At 40.3% G+C, this 23,747-nt stretch overlaps 1 protein-coding gene across 1 annotated transcript in view; it reads left to right on the top strand.

Annotated features, from left to right (window-relative positions):
- ULK4 (unc-51 like kinase 4) overlaps nt 1-23,747 on the top strand; it is a 575,532-nt gene that overhangs the window by 118,421 nt on the left and 433,364 nt on the right. The window contains exons 21-22 of the mRNA XM_004614546.2: nt 2,298-2,480; nt 21,051-21,178. Coding sequence (XP_004614603.2) covers nt 2,298-2,480; nt 21,051-21,178 — 311 coding nt within the window. The remainder of the gene's footprint in view (nt 1-2,297; nt 2,481-21,050; nt 21,179-23,747) is intronic.

Below are 23,747 nucleotides of genomic sequence, written 5' to 3'. Positions count from 1 at the left end.
CTGGCTCTGTGCTCAAGGATTACTCCTGGTAATACTCAGCTGGGCAATATAGAATGCCGGGAATCAAATCTTGTTTGGCCACACACCAGGCAAGCACCCCACCTGATGTACTATAATTATAGCCCCTGAATACCTGATTTCCTTATTTTTTTTACCAGGAATAACTTTTAAGGGATGTTCATTCTTGGAGATAGGAAAAAAATACGTAATTTTCCCTCAGTACTTGAAAAAAGATTAAAAAATTTTTTTTCAGGTCTTTATTTTTTCCTTTCCTATTTTTGGACATCATGATATTTCTAACAACTCATCTAATATTTTATCTTTCTCATTTTTGATTAAGGTTAAAAATATGTTTAAAATAGAAATTAGAAACAGACATTAGTTAAGAAGAAGGTTCTTGTGAAATGATATCTGGTTATCATTTGATATCTACAGTCTCCCATATAGACACAGAATGCAATCAACCTTCTCTCCTTTCCCCTTCTTTCAAAATTTTATTTAAACATCGTGATTTACACACTTCAAAGTACTAACCTGGCCCGACCCTGCTTAGCTTCCGAGATCAGACGAGATTGGGTGCGTTCAGGGTAGTATTTAGATCTGGAGCAACAGCACAGCGGGTAGGGCATTTGTTTGCCTTGCATGTGGCCGACCCGGGTTCGATTCCTCCGTCCCTGTTGGAGAGCCCGGCAAACTACAGAGAGTTATCCTTCCTGAACGGCAGAGCCTGGCTAGCTGCCTGTGGTGTATTCCATATGCCAAAAACAGTAACAAGAAGTCTTACAATGGAGACGTTACTGGTGCCCGCTTGAGCAAATCAATGAGCAACGGGATGAGAGTGATACAGTGTGATAGTGCCTTACACACTTGCTCATAATGCAGTTATATTGTGCATTCAATATTTCAACACCAATCCCACCAACAGTGTCACCTTCCCTCCCCCAATGTTCCAGCTTCCCACCCATCCCCCAAGCCCGCCACCTTAGCAGGCACAGCATAGTTTACTTTATGTTGCTTGTTATAGCACACTAAAATATAAGATTCCTTTTGCATTAATCATTCCCTTTGTAGAGGGCATTGTTGCTAATAGAGATAGAGTGTATCTGCATGTGGCGCTCTGAGGTTGCACGTGTGCTGGCTCCAGTCCTCTTCTAAGGTCTTCTGTTTGCTTCTGTATAGAATTTACAAATTCTGCTTGGTTGGGACCAAACTCAGCCTCCAACCTACTTTTCTAGATTACTCTTGATGTTTTCTTCTTTCTGTTCCCTGCCCCTTCTCACAGAGTCAAAGTATGCTCTTGGTGGATCCCCACATTTCCTTCTCCAGGGCATGCATCTTCACATCTTCCAGTGAAAGCTTGGTTTATTCTCTTGGCTGAAATATGTACTTACTTTTCTACCTTTCCACATCTCACTTACTCTGCAGATTGATGGAACATCATCTTCCTTACGTAGCTTTTGTTGTTTTGCTTTTTTTCAATTTATAGAATCTCTCATTTTATTACCCCTTCTGACCTCTGACTTTTGGGGCCATCAGGGTAGGCTATGCCCAGTGGTTCTTCAGAGGCTACATGATGTTGAAATTTGAATCTGGACTAGGGATTGAACCCAGGACTTCTGCATGCCACTTTAACACTCCAACCCTTCGAGCTATCTCCCCACCTATTAGTTTTAAATTCTGTTAGTTTTAAACGGTATGTTTTATTTCTCATTTCTCTTAATACAAAGCAAGTTAAGAAAAGCTCAGCGGTCTGATTGCCCTTGTTTGAATCCAGCTGTGCCATTTACTAGCTATATGCTGTTGGCAAGGTACTTAAATACTCTGTGCCTTAGTTTTATCATATATAAAGTATGCCTAATAATAATGCCTTTTTAATGTGTTGTTGCGAGAAGTAAATGAGCTAGTCTTCAAATTTCCTCAGTGTTCTTCCCATAGAAAACATTAAATGTTAGATATTTACTTTAGTGACTTTCCCGAGCACATAATTCAGTGTTTGCACACAAAAAAGACATGTAACGATAGTCCTCTTTGTTACTTAAAGCTTTTCTGTAGAGACTTATAAATTAGTCTGTCATGTTAATTAGTTCACCATATTTAGGTGATAACTTTTGGAGTTTCTATTAAAGTAACTTTAATTTTTATCCAGAAAGAGGATTATTGTTTTATTTTCCAATGTGTTGAAAAATCCCAGCTGTGGGTAGATACCTCTTCTCCTTTCTGCAGAAGTAGGTGTTATCTTTGCAGGACATGGTGAATGCACGTGGAATGGTCTGACAGACCTGTTCTCTCTCTTGCAGGCTTTGTGCAGGATCACGCGTCATTCTCCTGCTGCCTTCCAGAGCATTATTGAGAAGGTGGGACTGAACACAATCATCAGCTCCCTGGCCCCTGCCATCTGCAAAGTGCAGCAGTACATATTGACCCTGTTTGCGGCCATGCTGTCCTGTGGGATTCATCTTCAGAGACTGATCCAGGAAAAGGTTTGACTCAGATTTCACCTGTTCTCACCTTTTAAAAGCATTGTAGAACCTTCCGTGGGTCAACAAGTAATATCAAGTGTAGATTTTTTTTTTTCGTTTCAAGGGGCCTTTTTGAACTTTCCCAAATCTCTGTATCACAGACATTCATCTAACTGTGTATAAGAGTCTTTTAGCGATTAAAATAGAAGTTCCATCGATAGCTCTGCTGACTTGTTCTATTTGAAAAATGAAAAGTTAGAAAATATGAGTTATTTATCTGTGCCAGTATTTACCAGTCTCCTCTTCCTTAACTGTATCTTTCCCTGTATATTCTTTCCCTGCCTTCGTTTCCCTGTTTACTTAGGCTTATTTTATTCTTTTTTTTTTCTTATCTAATATTCTGCCTATACAAATCACTTTTTTAGAGCTGAAGTTCTTTTCTCTTGCTTTTAATTTAATTTCTTTTTAATTCTTTTGTCATTCCCTTATTTTATGTTTAGTTGATAGTATAAGCGTCTATCCACATCACAGAACAACACAGTTATGAAGAAATGTCCATCACAGTCTTCTTCCTTGTGTCTTCTCTTGCCCTTACTATAGATGGTCCCTGCACCAGAGCATTGCAGGTGCAGGAAATGCAGTTCCAGCCTCCTGCCCCAGAATTGCTGCATCAGAATCCACATTATAATGAGATCTCTAAGTGGTTTATTTGAACTTCATGGTTTGAAAAGCCTTCCCTGGAATAATGGCATTTAGCAATTTGTTAATAAATGAAAATTGGGCCATAGTTGTATGTGTGTGTATGTATATGCATATATGGGCATATATGTCATATTTGATATGCCAAAAACAGTAACAACAAGTCTCACAATGGAGACGTTACTGGTGCCCGCTCGAGCAAATCGATGAGCAATGGGATGACAGTGATCCAGTGATCCAATGATGTATATACATATGCACAGAGAACTGCGAGGCAATGTTAAAGTGATAATTTCAAATTTTCAGTCTTTCCCATATGCTTATGTATATTATGAATCTTCAAGAGAGGCATACATATATTTAAAATTTATCTTATTTTATTGTGGGGCCATGATTGGCAAAGTTATTTATAGTCAAGCTTTAGGCTTACAATGTTCCAACACCAATCCTACCACCAGTGTTTCCAGGTTCCTTCCCAGCCCTCGCCCTCCCTTACATGACTTGATATACAATACTTTATTTAAACACCATGTTTTGGGGCCGGAGTGATAGCACAGTGGGTAGGGCGTTTGCCTTGCACTCGGCCGACCTGGGTTCGATCCCCGGCATCCCATATGGTCCCCCAAGCACTGCCAGGAGTAATTCCTGAGTGCAAAGCCAGGAGTAACCCCTGAGCATCGCTGGGTGTGACCCAAAAAGCAAAAAAAAAAAAAAACACCATGTTTCACAGTTGTTCATAATGTTTACAGGCTTTTGATGTTCCAACACCAATTCCATTTACTGGAGCAACCTTCCCTCCACCATGACCTCATTTTCTAAACCATCCCTGCCCGCCATGTCTGCCCCCTAGCAGGCATACAGGAATTTATTTTATATTGCTTGTGGCAATTAAATAGCTATGGAATTTAAAAAACACTTTCACTGTATCACTGTCATCCCGTTATTCATTGATTTGCTCAAGCGGGCACCAGTAGCGTCTCCATTTGTCCCAGCTCTGAGATTTTAGCAGCCTCTCCTTACTCATTAAAAATACTTTGGCAAAAGAAAATTAGCAAAAATTGTTGTATCTCACCACAAGGCTGTTAAGTCCTTCTCTGAGGATTTACAGAGCTATTTGTTGCTAGTTGAGAGTCTTCGGTGTTACTGTTTTTGTTTGTTGAGTTTAGTTGGCTTCTGTGTTTCTTTCCCATCTAATTTGTTGTGCTTCAACTGAAATGTCAGTATTGTGGAATTTGGAGGTGTCTAATGGAGGTGTACTGTGGGATTTGGAGCAACCTTCTGTGTGTCTTCTCTTGCCCTTGTGGTTCAGAGACCTCAGGACCTGGAGTCTGGGCCAGTGACTTGACATGGTGGTGACTGTGGGAGGTGGGTGGGTGTCGGGGCTGCCGGAAGTACACGTTGTAGGTGGGGGAGACCGACAGGCATGTTTTAAAGTTTGATTGTTCAAGTTTGGATTTCTCATTTTCAGTGTTGTTGACTGTTACTTGGATATTTAGCTATACCGCTCTTTCGCACCACTGATGTACACGAATCCCCTTGACCACTGCCCCCGTTTACTTCCCATCTGTCTCCTTCCCCCCTTCAATGTATTTCCTTCTCTGTCCTCCTTTCTATACTCTGGGTACAAGGGTGATTTAGGCATTCTCCCTTTCAAATATTGCATACCCCTGTCAAGTTACTCTATATACCACATATAAGTGATATTCTGTGTTTGTCCTTCTAGCTTACTTCATTTAACACGCTATCTTCCAGTTCCATCCATGTTGCAATGAATTGCATGATTTCATTTTTCCCTATAGCTGCATAATGTCCATTGTGCATCTGTAAGACATCTTCATGATTCACTCATCTATCATTGGAGACCTAGGTTGATTCCATATCTTAGCTATTGTATTAAGTGCTACAATGAATAATAAGGTGCATATGTGCTTTTGAGTGAATGTTTTTGTATCCTGAGTGTAGATACCTAGAAGTGGTATCTACTTGTAAGGACTGGATGGTATCTACTGGTAATTATTGGGTCTATGGCAGCTCAATTCTTAGTTTACTGAGAAATATCCACACCATTTCGTATAAAATTTGAATCAAGCAACATTCCTGCCAGCAGTGGATGAGAGTTGCTTTTTCACCTTAAAACCCACCAACACAGATTTTTCCCAGTATTTTTTATATATGCCATGCTCACTGATGTAAAATGGTAGTTCATTGTCACCTTGATTTGGATTTTCCTAATGATGAGGGATGAAGAGTGTTTTTCTCATGTGCCTGTTGGTCATCTACTGGTCCTCCTTAGGGAAGTTCCTGTTCATTTCCAGTCCCCATTTTTGACAGAGTTTTAGATTTTTGATATTGTTGATATTTGTGAGTACTTTATATACCTTGGATATCAACCCTTTATCTGATGTATTGAATGCAAATATTTTCTCCCATTTAGTTAGCTGTCCTTTAGTTTTAGCCCATGTTTCTTTTGCCATGCAGAAATCATTTAATTTGATCTAAGTTCCATTTGTAAGAGGGGAATGTATTGTACAGCATTTTTAATCTTATTGGGCATTCATTCTGTCTTGTAGGAGAAATATACATATACACACATATATCTCATTCGGTTATATGTATGTTTGCAAAATACAGTGCAAGCAAAAAGTGCAATTCTATTGCATCCTGATTATATCTCTTTCCTATATGCCAAGCTATTTTGTTTTTTTAGCAATATTAAATGCACAGTTACATTCATTCCTTTTCATTTACTTTTCTCTGTTTAAAATATTCTGCAAGATACTTAGAGGTAAATGATAATATATTATTGATAACAATGTATAATTATTGATAAATTCACTTGACAAATTTGCTATATATTATTTAATATATACATATGATGATAATTTTTTTGTTGTTCGTTGTTTTGCCTGAGCAGGCACCAGTAACATCTCCATTGTGAGACTTGTTGTTACTGTTTTTGGCGTATCGAATACGCCATGGGTAGCTTGCCAGGCTCTGCCCTGTGGGCGGGATACTCTTAGTAGCTTGCCACTGTGAGGTACAGTTACACACTTACAAATTTTCATGCTTGCGTTTCAGTCATACAGTGATCGAGTACCCATCCCTCCACCAGTGCCCATTTTCCACCAACAATGGTCCCAGCATCCCTCCCACCACCCCCACCCCATTTCCTCCACCCCGCCCTGCCTTTTGTTCCCTCTCTCCTTTTGGGTGTTGTGGTTTGCAATAGGAGTATTGAGCGGCCATCATGTTCAGTCTACGGTTGGTCAACTTTTGGCACGCATCTTTCAGCCCAAATGGGTCCTCAAAACATCCTTTACTTTGTGTTCCCTTCTTTTTCTGAGCTGCTTTTTCCTCCAGCATGTGAGACTGGTTTTCAGGTCATGGAGCAGACCTCTTGGTCCTTATCTCTACAACTCTTGGGTGTTAGTCTCCTACTCTGTTACTTTATATTCCACTGATGAGTACAATCTTTCTAAGCCTGTCCCTCTCTTTCTGACTCATTTCACTTAACATGATACTTTCCATGTTGATCCACTTATATGCAAATTTTATGACCTCATCTTTTCTAACAGCTGCATAGTATTCCATTGTGTAGATGTACCAGAGTTTCTTTAACCAGTCATCTGTTCTGGGGCACTTAGTTTTTTTCCAGATTCTGGCTATTGTAATTTGCCTCTCTGGGATATATTCCCAGAAGTCCTACCCCCTAACTCTTAAGGGTACATTTTATTTTATTGATATTTGGGCCACACCTAGCAATGCTCAGAGGTTACTCCTGGCTCTGCACTCAGGAATTTCTCCTGGTGGTTTTCAGGACCCTGAGCATCGTCTAACTGTCAGACCCTGTATTGCTATCCTGTCTGAGTTCCAGTGGGGAAAAGGAAATAGGTGGACTGAACTGTCTGTGTACACATACATACATATACTCACAGCAAAGAAGAATTTACATTTATCTTAAAATAAACTCAAAAATTAATAAAAGATACAAAAATTATGTTAGAAGTAGATTAGCATTATCTATTATAAATTAATTAATACTTAATGCTATGATTAAGAAAAATTGTTATGAGGCCCAGGAGATAGCTTAAAAGCTTGGAGCACATGCCTTGCAGACATAAAGGCCTGGATTCAGTCCCTTAACACATGTTCCCAAAGCACCACTGGGTTTGTCCTGGGGATGTCCCCAACACCACTGGACCTAAGCAATGCCACATCAGCAGACCCAAGAATCAAACATTTCAATATGTTTGTACTCAAGATCACTAGTCACCACTAGTTTAAATGCAACTTAAACCAAAATAAGACTTGACCCTCCCCCTCCCACACACACTGGAATGACAAGTGTTAAAGAGACGGACAACATTGAGTGCTGATAAGCATGAGGAGAATCTGGAACCCTTGAAAGCTGATGATGGGACTTACGATTTCAATAATGTCTTGGAAAACTGATTGCTATACTCTATATAATCCAGAAAGTACATTGATATATATGCAAATATATGTATATATATACATATATATATATATATATATATGGATTTTAAAAAAAGATAGCATAGGGGCCAGAGAGATAGTACAGTGGGTAGGGCGCTTGCCCTGCACTTGGTGGTTGGCCCAGCTTTGATCTGTACCACTCCATATAGTCCCTTGAGCCCTGCCAGGAGTCATCTCTGAATGCACAGCTAGGAATAAGCCCTCAGCCCTGCTAGGTGTGACCCCCAAAACAAAAAACCACCTAACCAAGCAAACAAAAATGGAATCTAAAAAGTTCCCATTTTCTACCAATGTGGTTGAATACTATATCCTACCAAGCTTCTTTCCATTAAAAAAACCTTACAAATGCTTAATGCTGTGATTAAGTCTTTGCTCATGTGTACGTGTAAGAAATTAATAGGAATAAGCAGACTCTAACAGTGAAGATAAAATGGAAATGAGAAGTGCTGAAGCGAGTGTAATGGCCTGAGAGCAGGGAGAGAGAGAGGGAGAGGAGGGGCATGGGAGGACGTGTTTTTCATATATTCATATTAGGTGGCACATCCTAATTCCTTTTTCCTTTTACTGATATGTGGGGTGATAGTGGCTTTGAACAGTTTCTGCCTGAATCACAAAGATGAATTTCCCACCAGACCTTTGAATGGTCTTAGCAGCCACTAGTGATCATTTTTTCAGACAGTTCACCATGGGTTAAAGTATATTACTTTAATTTTTTTCAGTCATTCCTTTATTAATTTAAGTCCTTCTACAGAGAAGAACTCTTATTGAGCTTTTGGTCACCCTGAGGCAGTGTTCACATTAGCATGGGCAGGATAAACATTTGGTTCACTAATTTCAGAATAATATTGTGGAGCCCTGGTAGTCTCCAGAGATTAACGCTTCACTTGTCAGAACTTTTAGATTCCAAATGTACTTGTAGATTTTAATTAATTAATTAATTAATTTTAAATTTTATTGAATCACCATGAGATAGTCACAAGCTTTCATGTTTGGGTTACAATCTCACAATGATCAAACACCCATCCCTCCACCAGTGCACATTCCCCACCACCAATATTCCGGGTATACCCTCCCTTTCCCACCCTCCCCCTGCCTCTATGGCAGACAATATTCCCCATACTCTCTCTCTTGGACTTGTAGATTTTAGTACCCCAATATGTCCGTGTATCCCAATGTGTATCTATAGGCTTTCGGCCACCGAACGTTCGAGTCCCCTGCACCTTCTTTCTCTGTTGAAACTTAGAACAAACAGCAGTGCTTGTGATGAAACCTAATGTACATTAAAATATATTTTTTAATTGCAGGGCATAGTTTATCATAATCTCAATATTAACATAGGGACATATTCTCTGGGAGGATATGAAGTGTTTGTCAGGGTACAATTTTTCTTTAATTGAATCACTGTGAGATACAGTTACAGACTTACAAACTTTCATGATTACGTTTCAGTCATACAATGATCCAGCACCCATTCCTCCACTAGTGCCCATTTTCCACCACCAGTGTTCCCAGTATCCCTCCCGCCATTCTCACCCCTTTCCATCCCCTGCCTCTGTGGCAGGCATATTCTCTCTTACTCTCTCTCTCTCTCCTTTTGGGTGTTATGGTTTGCAATACAGGTATGAGAGGCCATCCTGTATGGTCCATAGTCTACTTTCAGCACGCATCTCCCATCCCCAGCGATCCCTCCAACCGTCATTTACTTAGTGGTCCCTTCTCTATCCCAGCTGTGTCAGGGTAGACTTTGGACTTACTCTTGCCTTAAAATTTCTGGCAGCTGTGTCTAGGGAATTGTGCAGGACATACTGTTTCCTGAAGCACCCATAAGCACCAACCTGGCACTTTTCCCGGTGAGTCCACGCTGCTGCCTCGGTTGCTGCAAGAACTACGAGAGCCACTTCTTATGTGGCCTCACTGGGAAGATTATTTCTTGAGCAAGCTGGCAGAAAATGTGATCTATGGAAGTTTTTCAATGGGTATGTTTAATTGATTCTAAGAAGATCTCCTGTGGGTGCTGTGATTTTCTCTCCCTTCTCTAAATGGTTATTGACAGATGTTTGGTTATTGGATCTCTTTTCTTACAGTATAAGAATAAAATGTGGGTGCAGGCAAGGGGGCTGGAGAGGTATTATAGAAGGGAGGGCACTTGCTTTGCATGCAGTTGACCCAGATATGATCTCTGGCATTGCATATAAGTCTCCTGAGCACTGCCAAGAGTGATTGATGAACACTGCTGTGTCTGGATGCCCCCAAACAAACAAAGAAAGAAACAAACAAATAAGAGAGAGTGTAATATGGGAACTAAGGTTGTGACTCTCTGGTCAAGCATATGTCTTTTTTAAAAAAATTTATTCTTTTATTGAATCACCATGTGGAAAGTTACAAAGCTTTCAGATTTAAGTCCCAGTTATACAATGCTCAAACAGCCATCCCTTCACCAGTGCACATATTCTACCACAAAAATCACAGTATACCTTCCCCCACTCCCCCACCTCCCCAGCCCCCACCCCACCTGTGTAACTGATAAATTTCACTTTACTTTCACTTTACTTGGATTACATCCAATATTTCAACAAAAAAACTCACTATTATTGTTTGGAGTTTCTCCCCCCTAAAGTCGGACCTGCTGAAAAGGAAGCATTTGATAATTTGTTTTCCATTCAAGCATATGTTTTAGTGAGGTCCTGGGTTTTATTTCTTGTGCTGGGGGTGGGGGAAGGACTAAAATATGAAAAAAATGAAATAAACATTTTCCTGGCTCTGTGATCTTTGTTGTATGTAAGTTTTCTAAAGGATTAATGTTCCAGTATATGAAAAGCAGCCCGCAAATGAGAAGGAAAACACAGGACAAAGTGGGCATATGATATACGGGATTGCTTCATAGGTAAAAAAAATTGAGGATAGTAAATAATCATGGGAAAAGATGCTTGATCTGAATGTTAACAAATAAAATAAAAATTAATTTTTACATAAAAGAGAAAGATGAAAGCAAAGTTTAAATAAATCAAAGACTAAAGGCACTCTAGTGAAATTCTTAGATATGGAAAACAGCTAATCTACATAATGAAGAAGACAAAATCAACAAAAAGACAAAACAGAACAAATATCAAAACTATATTCTGACTCATAAGAGTGCTTATCCATGCTAATTAAAGCGGTACACGGTATATCTAGGAAAATCCCTTTACAGTAGCAACATCTAGAAGAAAAAGACCTGTGAGCATATGGTAAAGGATCAAGTTACTCGTAAGTGAACGTCAAGTACAGTGGCATCAGACATTGCCACAGAGACAGGAAACTGGAATTCCATGGCATCAGGTATTTAAAGTTTTGGAGAAAAGATGTGAACTAAGGATTTTTATGTTCTGTTTCTTTAGGTTGTATCTCAGCCCCATAGATAGATGTATAAACATGGACGAGATCAGTTTTCATGAGGGACACCTGAGAGAATGCGCTTGAGAAGACCAGGGAATATTTGAATAACATCAGGGCAAGGAATGAGAATAAGGACGATAGAATCTTCTGTCATTCTGAACTTGTAGTGGTGCTTGGGACTGGAGAGATAGTATGGTGGGTAGGGTGCTTGCCTTGCACATGGCCCACCTTGACCCCCAGTGTCCCATCTAGTTGCTTGAGTACTGCCAACAGTGATTCCTGAGTGCGGAGCCCTTGGTGGGTATCACTAAGCATCACTGAGTGTGGCCCAAAAGGATAAAATAAACTTGCAGTGATATGTATATGTGCACACATATGTATGTGTCTTTCTGTCTATCTATGGATACAGGGAGAAGGGGGAAGGTATATAAATCAACAATACAGTAATTTATATACAGCTGGAGTGATAGTGCAGCGGGTAGGGCATTTGCCTTGCACTCAGCTGACCCAGGTTCGATTCCTGTGCCCCTCTCGAAGAGCCTGGAAAGCTGCTGAGAGTATCTCGCTCACATGGCAAAGTCTGGCAAGCTACCTGTGGTGTATTCGATATGCCAAAAACAGTAACAGCAAGTCTCACAGTGAAGACGTTACTGGTGCCCACTTGAGCAAATCAATGAGCACCGGGATGACAGTGACAGTAAATGAGCTAATTGCTTTGGAATTAAATCATTAATTCTGGCTTCAGAAAAGCTTAGGCAACAACCCATTGCCAGATTCTTGTTAGAAACAGAAAACATATAAAACTCTAGTAACTCTACTCTGCTGTATTTGAGTTATTGGGATTTAGAAAACTTAATGTCACCTTGTTGAAATTATGTGGGTATGTGGGATATGGGGAGAGACACTCGGGATATAGGTGGTGGGAAATATACACTGGTGAAGGGATGGGTATTGGAGCATCCTATGACTAGAACCAAATCGATGAACAACTTTGTAACTGCGTGTTTCATAGTGACTCAATAAAAAAAATTATAAAAGAAATTAATTGTATATGAACATCTGCCTTTGTCAATTTTATTCCTGAGGTTTGTGACCTTGAATGTATTTTGTAGCTGAATGATCTACAATTCACACTGTCCATGCTTTGCCAGGGTTATGTAAAGCTTTAAACACTACTTTTTAAAAAAGCCACTCTGTATTTCAGAGGTGAGTTTGTGTATGCTCAATGCAAAGACCATTTCCTTCTGAGAGTTACTAAGATCTTGCTTTAATTTTCTTTTCTTTAAAATCTTGAGTCTGCCTTGGATGGGTTTTATTTTATCAGTCTAGTTTGACTGGAGCTATTGCTTTCAATATGCTGTTTTGACCAGGCAGCATAACAGGGATTAGTAGACCAGAGCTGCTGATCTCTGTTGTTTGGCAGTACTATGGGAGATCACTACGGAATTCATGGATGCAAAACATTTAAACATCTCAATGCTGTCTACTCTTTTTTTTTCTTGCAAAGTCACTAAGCATACAGACTCAGTGGTTGCTAATCAAGCATTTATAAGATGGTAATTTATGTATATTAATTAACTTAGATGTTTGGTTTGAGTCTCTCTACATTAATGTGTTCTGTAAGAGACATTTCACTGAGGTCCTTGGCTAAACTTCTGTAAAGAAAGTGTAATAAACAAACCATTTTAGAAGTAATCAGTGCATTTTTCATTTCCATCAATTTTAAATAGAAGATTGTGTCGCAGGATTTCACATTGTTTTTCCTTGAGGCTATTCCATCACTTGATGGCCTACTGCATTCATTGATTTTTTTTTTTATCTCTGTCAGTTGATTGAAGCAGATCAATTTTACCTCTTGAGATCTGAAGTCCTCTACCTTATTGCGATTTTTTATTCACACAATAATTTTGTCTTTATGATGTGTGTTAGAAAGATATTTTATCCCTTTGCTTATTGGAGAAAGATAGCATTGTACTTGTTGGGGAATGTATATATTGGATATATTCCTGAATATCTCTGAATATTTGGAATATTCTAAAAAGATATGTCTATCTAAAAATTACTGCCAAGTGCTTTTTGGATATTAGACACAAACTCCTCATGCTGTGATTTGTCTTATAGACTTGAAAGGTTTCTGCTTTTTTCTCCACATGTAATATTTAGGTATGTTGAACGGAATGGCAAGATGAATTTAAATCAAAGCCGAATATATAGTGGATTGCAAACTGAAGTTACCTGAGGTCATTTTTGGTTCTCCAAAGGTAGTTTTGATTATTCATTCTTGGCACTAAAGTCTTTGCCTGCAGCCTGTAATCTTCCCTTCTCAAGTGTTGTAACTTTAAAACTGTTCTAGAGATGAAGTGGTGTGGTGCATTTTGTTTAAGATTGAATAGGGGGCCCTGGGCGGTGAGGTGTATCAAGTCAGTTCTGTTTATTGGTTTTTTTCTGAAATGATGATTTTAGAAAGGAACATTTATTTAAGGTTCAAGATATTTGTAGTCTTACATCCAGAATTGTCGTCTGTAATAGAGTGATCTTCTTAAGGGATTTGGAGGGATGTGTTTGTTCTTAATGAATATCACAGAAAATTTCACTTACTTTCAGTATTTGCTAAAATTTTCTCCAGATGTTCACTCAAAAATCATAAGCATATTACTTCAATTCTGGAAGTTTCCTTTTAGAAAATTGTGAGGCACCATGAGTTTCAATACTGATAATGGCAGGGTTGCATGCAAAAAACATTCCAGCACCATACTCTCTGCCAGCGTATCCACTTTCTTCCACCATTGTCCCAGAGTTCCCCCACCCCCACCCCAACACCCTGAAAAGATATGCTTCCTACTGAAGACCATTTTTCAGTTTCTCTTGCTTTTGAGCAGTTGTTTCCTTAAATATCCTTTATATCTCCCACACGGGAGAGATCATTCTGTATCTGACTAACCACTCAGCATGATACTCACTAGATTCATCCATGTAGTAGCAAATTGCATGATTTCACCTTTTATTATCATCAAGCAGTACATCATTGTGTATACCATAGTTTACCATAGTTCCTCTATTATAGTATACCATAATTTCTTTGTTCAGTCATCTCTTCTTAGTCACTAGGTTGTTTCCAGATATTGGCTCTTGTGAATAGTGCTGCAGTGAACACAGGAGTGCAGATATCTTTTCCGAATAGAGTTTTGGGCCCTTGAAGTAAATAGATACCAAGAAGTGGAATTGCTGGATCATACGGGAACTCAATTCCCAGTTTTTTTGATAGGTGTCCATATTGTTTTTCAAATGGTTGACCTTCTTACATTCCCTCACACAGTGAATGAGGGTTCCTTTTCCCCCACATCCCCACCAACACTGATTGTTTTTGCTGTTTGTGATGTATGCTAATTTTACTGGTATGAGATGATATCTCATTATTGTTTTGATTTGCATTTCCTTGATAATAAGTGATCCAGAGCAATTTCTTTTTCATATACCTTTTGGCCATCTGATTCTGTTCATCTCTTTCCCCTCATTTTTTTTTTTGTTGTTGTTGTTGGGGTTGGTTGTTTTTTCTTGTGAAGAAAAGCACATATCTTGGGTGTTGACCCTAATTCAGATGAGTAGGGGACAAATATTTTCTCCCAGGCTGTCTTTTTTATCCTAGTCATAGTTTATTCTGCAACGCAGAAAATTCTTAGTTGGATGTAGTCCTTTGCATCAAATTTATCTTTGCTTCCATATGTGCTTGGTTAATGGCATTAACTCACTGAGGATTCTTCAGATTTAATGTCCTAAAGTGTTATACCTATGTTTTCTCAATATAATTTGTGGATTCAGGTCTGGCATTAAGGTCTTTAATGTATTTTGATTTGTTGTTTGCTTATAGTGTTAGAAAGGGGTCTGAGTTCCTTTTTAATTTGCGTGTAACCGACTAGTTTCCCTAACATCATTTGTTAAGAGGCTTTTCTCACTCCACTTCATACTTTTTGCTCCTTTGTCAAAGATTAACCATCCATATGCCTGATGATAGAAGAAAGAGAGAGGGAAAAAATCTCCCACTCACATTTGTACTTCAGAAAATTAACGACCTAGGGATCAGTTTAGCCAAAGAGGGGAAAGACTTATGTAAAGAAAACTGTAAGTTACTATGAAAAAAAATAAAAGAGGATATGAGGAAGTAGAAACACATTCTCTATTCATGAATTGGAAGGAGTAATATCATCAAAATGATGGTCTTGCTCCAAGCACTATACAGATTCAATGTAGCTCCTATAAAAATATCCCTGACATTTTTTTTAAAGTCCTAGATCAAATGCTGTTAAATTTTATGTGGAGTAATAAAGCTCCCAGAATAGCTAAAGCGATCCTAGGGAAAAAAGAAGATGGGAGGCTTTTCTTTCCCTAATTTTAAATTATACTTTAAAGCTGTAGTAATCCGACAGTGTGGTACTGTAATAAGGACAGACTCTCAGATCCATGGAATGGAATGGAGAGTCTAGAGACAAGACCCATTTTGAATTTTTAATAACATCTACACAAATGCTGCATTTAAAAGAAATTCAGTAGATCTCATTAACACTTATTAGTGGACCTTCCTAGGTTTGTTTTTTTTTTTCCAGTCATTGCAATTGCTGTCTGAAACATTTTGGGGCATTTTGTTCTTTCATCATATACTTAAGTTATATTTCACTTCCGGGTAACCAATCACTTGAAATTGTAGAGGCCTAAAGGAGAACAATTTGGACCAGATTGGGGAAGACTGAGTGGGGCTTAGAAATAGACTTTTCAGATGACTCATTCATATTGTTGACACATTGGTGCTAGCTATTCTCTGGGACCTCAGGGGTCTGATGGTCCCATTATTTGGACCTCTCCCCACTGCTGTTGCTTCCGCTCAGTGTAGCGGGATGGTTCTCATGCCTGTTTCCCAGGTCCGGGAAGAAGACACAGGGCCTTTTCCAGCCTGGGTCTGAGAGTCATGCTTTCATTTCTTCCTCTTTCCCTCACCAGCCCTCCAGCCCCTACACCTTGCCAAATGATTCAGCAGTGCTTGCCATGAAATAAGGTAAACTGAATAGAAGGTAAATTATGAGTCCACCAAAGTTGTTATTTCCCTAACCGATATTCTGTTCAGATAAGATTGCTTTCTATCATACCAGAGTGAAAGCACAGCAGGTAGCGTTTTTGTTGTTGTTGTTGTTTTTACTTCTTGGGTCACATCCGGTGATGCTCAGGGGTTACTCCTGCTCTGCGCTCAGTAATTATCTTGGTGATGCTTGGGGAACCATGTGGGATGCCAGGGGTTGAACACCCCACCTGCCATACTATTGCTCTGGCCTGGAGCAGGTAGTGTTTTTGCCTTGCGAGTAGCTGACCCTGGTTTGATCCCCTGTACCGCATATGACCCCTTGAGCCCCACCAGGAGTGATCACTAGCAGAGAGCCAGGAGTAAGCCCCAAGCACCACCAAGTGTGGCATAAAAATAAAGAAAAATTGCTTTCTGGTTTTATTTCTGTCTTTGGAACAATAGAATCCTGAACATTGCACATAAAAACTCATTTGAACATCAGCTTGGATAAGTTTCTTCTGTGTCAGAATCCAGATTTCTAAATTTGCATTTCTTTGACTAGTGGGGGCGTATAATTTATTTGCTTATAAGCAGTTTAGACTTAATTTTCTCAGTTTGTTTGTTCAAGTAGTTATTTTCAACTCGAGTGTTCATAAATTTTCTATAAGGTATTGATTCTTTGCCAAAGGTTTCAAATATTTCAAATACTTTTTCCAAGGTTATGTAATTATTTTGACAGATGTATAGTATCATAACAGTTTCTTTCCTTATTTAAAATTTTAGCAGTGTCTTTGGAGACTTGCAGTAAACTAAGGATATTAAATGGATAGTCTGTCCTTTATCTTTTTTATTTGCTAAAGTCTTGAATATACTGGTGATTTTCGCCGATTTCTATTATTTTATTTAACATTTTCATTCCATTTTCAAAAACATTGCCACTCTGTGCTTTATATTGTTTCTTGCTATGTAGCTGGGTAATAGCCTTTAATTAATATCCACATTTGTGAAATGTTTCAGTGTAATTATCTTTATTTTTAAAGTCAAGGAAGTTGAATCACAGGTGACTTTGTCAAGGAATGTGACATTTATTTCCAAATTCAGATTCAGGTTCTTTTTCTGTATATGTATACCACCACACCATGCTAAAAAGTGTTAGATCATTATCCAATGTTTTTGTAAGGTGTGCATCATAATTCAATGTTTCTGTAAAGCGTAATGTTTCTGTTTCTAGATTTTTCTCAATTTTTTACTATTCTTGGTTATCAGTGAAATTATTTTTTTCATAACACAGTAAGGTTGCAAAGTTCTGCTTACCTGGCTTTGTGGGGCTTCACTCGTGCATGAGGTTTGGCCCAAGTGTCCAAAGAGCAACCTGGAGTGTGGCGGTGGCTGGGTAGTGGATGTAGTGGGGGTCGGCCAGTGAGGTATTTATCTTGGGTAGGATGGGGTGTCTGGGTTGGACCTCTCCCTCAGATGCCGGAGATTGGAGGAGGCAGACAGAGGATCTTGTTTCCAGGTCTCGTTGAACCTAGAGCTAAGGTCACAAAGTTCTGCTTACCTGGCTTTTCGGGGCTTCACTCATGCGTGAGGTTCGGATGCCGTTCTGTCTAACATTCATCGACTTAAAGAAGGCCTTCGATTCTGTTGAGACTGAGGTGGTCATCGAAGCCCTGGCCAAACAGGGCATTCAAACTCAGTATATCAAAATCCTCCGAGAGCTGTATTGTGGATTCACTACCAGGATCTCACCATTCTACAAGGAAGTGATCATTGATGTAAAGAGAGGGGTGCGGCAGGGTGATACCATTTCACCGAAACTCTTCAGTGCCACCCTCGAGAACATCATGCGACGACTGGAATGGGAAGGAATGGGAGTGAAGATAGATGATCGGCAATTACACCACCTCTGCTTCGCTGATGACATCATTCTCATAACACCAAACATTAGCCAAGCGGCACAAATGCTGGCCGACTTCGACCACGAGTGTGGAAAGGTCGGATTGCAGCTGAATCTCAACAAGACGATGTTCATGAAAAATAAACTGGTCCCTGAAGCTCCATTTGCTCTCAATGGAACGAACATCTCCGAATACAGCAGCTATGTGTACCTGGGTCGAGAAATCAACATGAGGAATGGCTTGGTGCCAAAACTGCGCAGGAGGAAGAGAGCAGCGTGGAATGCATTCAAGAGTGTCGAAGAGGTGGTTAAGAGAACAAAGAACCTCAGACTTTACCATCCTTGCTTTTTCTATCCCCTGGCAATGAAGAACATGAACTTATGATGTTCCTCTACCTCTAAGGACTCCCCTGAATATTCCCTAAAAACAAGTTTTGGCGGTATAGTAGAGATGGCATATGTATTTCTATGTTCATTGCAGCACTGTTTACAATAGCCAGAATCTGGAAAAAACCAGAGTGCCCCAAAACAGATGACTGGTTAAAGAAACTCTGGTACATCTACACAATGGAATACTATGTAGCTGTCAGAAAACATGAAGTCATGAAATTTGCATATAAATGGATCAACATGGAAAGTATCATGTTGAGTGAAATGAGTCAGAAAGAAAGAGACAGACATAGAAAGATTGCACTCATATGTGGAATATAATGTAACTGAGAAGTACAAGTTGGCAACGATGCAACTTCTGGCAGATATCTCTCTGGACTTAGTTACTAAAATACTAAAATACAGAAACCCAAAACTGAGAGGCCGCTAAGTGTGGTCACTCGACCTCATACCTCTTCATTCTCAGCAATGGAAAACAAATTATCTAATGCTTCCTTTTCAGCAGGTCTGACTTTAGGGGAGAGACTCTCCAAACAATAATAGTGAGTTTTGTTGAAATATTGTATGCAATCAAAGTGAAAGTAAAGTGAAATTTATTAGTTACACAGGCGGGGGGGGGGCTAAGGGTGGGGGGGCTAGGGGCGTGGGGGGGTTAGGGGTGGGGGGGCGGGGTGGAGCTATACTGGGATTCTTGGTGGTGGAATATGAGCACTGGTGAAGGGATGGGTATTCAAGCATTGTATAACTGAGATTTAAACCTGAAAACTTTGTAACTTTCCACATGGTGACTCAATAAAAAATTTTAAAAAAAAACAAGTTTTGGATTTAAACATCAAGAAATTAACACAGATTTTAACATTATTGCCTATGGTGTCTACACAAGGTCTAGGACAGTTTCAGTTGTCCTAGTAAGATTTTTTCCCCTTAAGTTGGAAATAAAACACCCAGAGTTTGAATAGGATCACTCATCATATTTATTCAGTCTTCTTAAATTTGGAAGTGTTTCAGTCTCTCTCTAGTAGAAATTTGAATGGTTTGGGCACTATATGTGCATGATGGTGGTGGTAGTCCACTGATGTGGGAAACAGATTGCGGTCTTTGAATCACAGAGAATTATCACAGCTGTGGATATAGATTATCTACAGCAGTGTTGGGGCTGGAGCGATAACACAGCGGTTGGGTGTTCGCCTTTCACGCGGCCGACCTGTGTTTGATTCCTCCGCCCCTCTCGGAGTGCCCGGCAAGCCACCAAGAGTATGGAGCCCGCACGGCAGAGCCTGGCAGAGCCCGTGCGTATTGGATATGCCAAAAACAGTAACAATAAGTCTCTCAATGAGAGACGTTACTGGTGCCTACTCGAACAAATCGATGAGCAACGGGATGACAGTGACAGTGACTGTCAGTGTTCTGGAAATGTAGAAACATCCATTACTCAGCAATACCTTGTGTTGATTTTTTTTTTCACATCAGGTGATTAATTAGTTTATCTGGATCAGAGACAGATGGAGTGGCTGGATACATATGCATATACATGTGTGTATGTTTATAAATATATATGTGTATCTCCAATACATTTATGGACACATAGCTATCCTTAAACAAAAGCATATACATACAGTATAAATTCTTCTTACCTGGCAATACAGCATCCATCAAAACAACAGTCTTGTGGCATAAATGGAGCTTTTTAAGTCTCCTTTAGACACATAGTCTCTCTGCTAGGTTTTTGCCTCTGCTCAGGGCAGAGGTACTTTCTATTTCCTCTCTCTATCACCATTTTGCAAACAGGGTCATTCTGCATTCCTGCGTACTGGTATCTAACTTTTTCTGTAGGTATCTTTCTGTGTTACTCATTTTGCTTATCAGTAAGCACCCGTGATGAAGTAGAATCTGTTAAAAGGGAAAATCATAATACTAGTTAACACTTATTAACTATTCATATTGTATTATATCTTTAATCAATGTTATAGGCAAATAGGTTTCCTCTTGTGTCCTATATTGGATGTTGTTTTTATTTTATGTTATGTAGACTAGATATATGATCTCCATACATCTGAGTTTGCTCTGAGTATAATGCCATGTGCAATGGTGACTTCCTGGTTGTTTTCATTATTTATTGTCTCACTTCCAGAGCTATGGTTGAGTGGTAATAAGGTAGAATTTATTATTGAAAAAATTTACTGACCTTGAAAATCTGGATTTAAATTCACAACTGTGAATTTGCTTAAAGTACTTAAATTTAAAAATTAAATTTTTTTCCTTTTAGACCTGAGGATAATGTTGCCAACTTTTAATGGCTAAGTTCCAGGTGTAAGTAAAAAAAATACATATTAATGATTATTGAAATTTTAGTACACACTTTTACTGATGTATTATTAAGCTTATACAGCTATATATTAGGTATATATTTTTGTACCTCTTCAAAATATATCCTATCAACATAGCCTACTGCCACAATTCATTAGATCACTTTTCCTAACTGATTTCATCCTCTAGATACTAAAAAACATATTAAAAGTTTAGTGTAGAGTCCAGCACAAATTAAGAATGCAAGAATAGCATCTGGTATTTGATATCCTGCCATCCTGTGGTTATCCACTATTTAGGTTTTTCCACATAACTGTAGAGTGATTTTCCTATTTATTTCATGTTTGCTCAAAAATTTTCTTAATGTCTTCCTCAGGATTTTGTCTCTACAATCATTCGCTTACTGGACAGCCCTTCAACTGCCATCCGAGCAAAAGCCTTCCTGGTTCTTTTATATGTTTTGGTTCACAACCAGGAGATGTTACTGTTCAGCTGCCAAGCAAGGTATGATTTTCACTGACAGTTTCGTCAAACCCTTTAATTTGGTGTCCATTTTATTAGTTTAATGATTAGTATTCCTTGGCCTCTATTTGGTATTGATTTTTTTTTCTCGATCTTGCCCGTGGTGTATATTTTACTCAGAAGCTCAGTGGCGAAGCTTGGGGGCCCAGAGGAAGCTCGTGGAACAGGGGTAGGGTGGTGGGAAAGAGCTGGAGTTGCCTCGGTCTGAGAGCAAGCCAACGTTGCGTATGGTTTGTGTCTTTGGGAGGAATTCTTGGATGAGTAACCAGGTCACACCTTTCATGGTCCTTGGACTCTGGAGCAAGTCACTGAAAGCTGAACAGCCAGGGAAAGGAGAGGAGGAGGCAGAGCAGGCTTGGATTGGGGGGTGGGGTGGTGGTGTATGGACTAGTTCTCAGCATGGAGGAGCGTTCTATGGGTTCCCCTCCTTCCTCTCAGAGGAGGATCTGTCCTATACGTTTCCTCACAGAGATGCTTTCTAATTAAGGTCTTCTCAGCTGTCTGATATCCAGAGGGATCTTGCGAGTACGGCTTCATACCTATTCTTAATCTGGGCCTTTGTTTTTTTTGGGCCACACCCGGCGATGCACAGGGGTTACTCCTGGCTCTTTCACTCAGGAATTACCCCTGGCAGTGCTCAGGGGACCATATGGGATGCTGGGATTAGAACCTGGGTCGGCCGCGTGCAAGACAAACGCCCTACCTGCTGTGCTATCGCTCCAGCCCCAGGGCCTTTGCTTTTTGTAGCTACAGAAGAGGCCCAGATTTGCTGAGATGCATCTAGACTAGGAGACTCCCAAACCTTTTTTTGCAAGAAGTCAAAGCGTAAATGTTCTAGGATTTGTGGGTCAGCCTGCAAAATTGTGGAACTTGTGTTTTTATATCAGAGAGGAAAACGGTTTTCCACAAAATTTGTGCTGAAATACAAAAACTCTGGTACTGATCATTGAGCACATTTTGTTGTTATTTTGTGGTACAGGACTATTGTCACTGTCACTGTCATCCCATTGCTCACCGATTTGCTCGAGCGGGCACCAGTAATATCTCCATTGTGAGACTTGTTGTTACTGTTTTTGGCATATCGAGTATGCCATTGGTAGCTTGCCAGGCTCTGCCGAGTGGGCGGAATATTCTCGGTAGCTTATGGGCTCTTTGAGAGGGGCAGAGGAATTGAACCCGGGTTGGCCAAGTTCAAGGCAAATAAATGCCCTACCCTCTGTGCTATCGCTCCAGCCCACAGGACTACTACTGTGACTAATAGAGGTTTCTTTAAGCGGTGAGAGATACCATTTGGCTGAGTTAGGGGTCAAAGCTAGGGTTCCCATTGTCAAGTGAATTATAAATGCGTGTGTTAGTGCTAATATCTAGTGCAGCGTTATGTGTATTTTCAGTGTTACGTGTATTTGTCTCTAATTGTGGAGGCATACCTGGTAGTTCTTGACAAGGTGTTGGTGGGGAGGCTATACTGGGACCACACAGGGATCATGCGGTAGGGAGGATCAAACCTGGGGCCTCACTCATGCCAAGACCCTTTGAAGCACATCCCTGTCCATCTCTTTTCCCAATGATAGGAAGGCAGGGCTGTGTGCAGTAGCAGTTCCTCAGCATGGGGGACAATGGCCTGGACTCACCCTTTTTAGGGTGCTATTGGATCCCTCCTTGATGCTTGCATTTACCACATCTAAGAAAAAAGATGTGGTGAGAGAAAATGAAATGGATGCTCCTCCCTGGCCTCCTACATCTCCCATTGTTTAGGGACCACTGTCCTTTGCTGCTTTCTCTCCTGTGTCTCGAAAGCTGATGTGTTATGCACTGGCCTATTTTTAAGTTATTTTGGATGTTTCTCTCCTTTCCGAGGTCAGGCCTTTAGGGCCAGACACGGGGGCTGCTCCTGCTTCTTTTTTTCTTTTTCTTTTTGGGTCACACCCAGTGATGCACAGGCATTACTCCTGGCTCATGCACTCAGGAATTACTCCTGGTGGTGCTGGGGGACCATATGGGATGCTGGGAATCGAACCCAGGTCGGCCGCGTGCAAGGCAAATGCCCTGCCCGCTGTACTATCACTCCAGCCCTGCTCCCGCTTCTTTTTAAAGATTCTCGACCAGTTTCCCACTTCTGATTTCCCTCTTCTGTCTGCCTTCATTTTCACCGGGCTCTAGATCTAACACAGCTTCTCAGCACCGCCTCTCCATCCTTTCTTAGGCTCCCGGCCTGACTGCCGTGTAATCCTTGTTGCACAGTGGGAGACTGGCGTTTGTCTCTTGCCCCTGTCCTGCTCCTCCAGGGACACCTGTGTTGCTGCAGCCAGACCCCTGCCCCTTCCCACAGCTTTCACCGCTGACCTCACGGAGTCCCTGCCACCTCCTTGCCCCCATCTTTGTCAGTCTCCAGTGTACTCGCGCCACTCCAGGCACAGCCTTTCTGTTGCTTTGGAACACGCTGGTCCTTCCATGCTCACCTCAGCACTTCATCTGGCTGTTTGCGTGGCTGCCCTCCTTAGGTCATTCAGGTTTCTGTTCAGCTGAGGGGGCTATTTTTTCTGCGAGCCAT

The sequence above is a fragment of the Sorex araneus genome, chromosome 4 (assembly GCF_027595985.1).
Source record: "Sorex araneus isolate mSorAra2 chromosome 4, mSorAra2.pri, whole genome shotgun sequence".
NCBI lineage: Eukaryota > Metazoa > Chordata > Mammalia > Eulipotyphla > Soricidae > Sorex > Sorex araneus.
The sequence above is the reverse complement of the archived record's forward strand: the minus strand, read 5'-3'. Positions and strand labels throughout refer to the sequence as shown.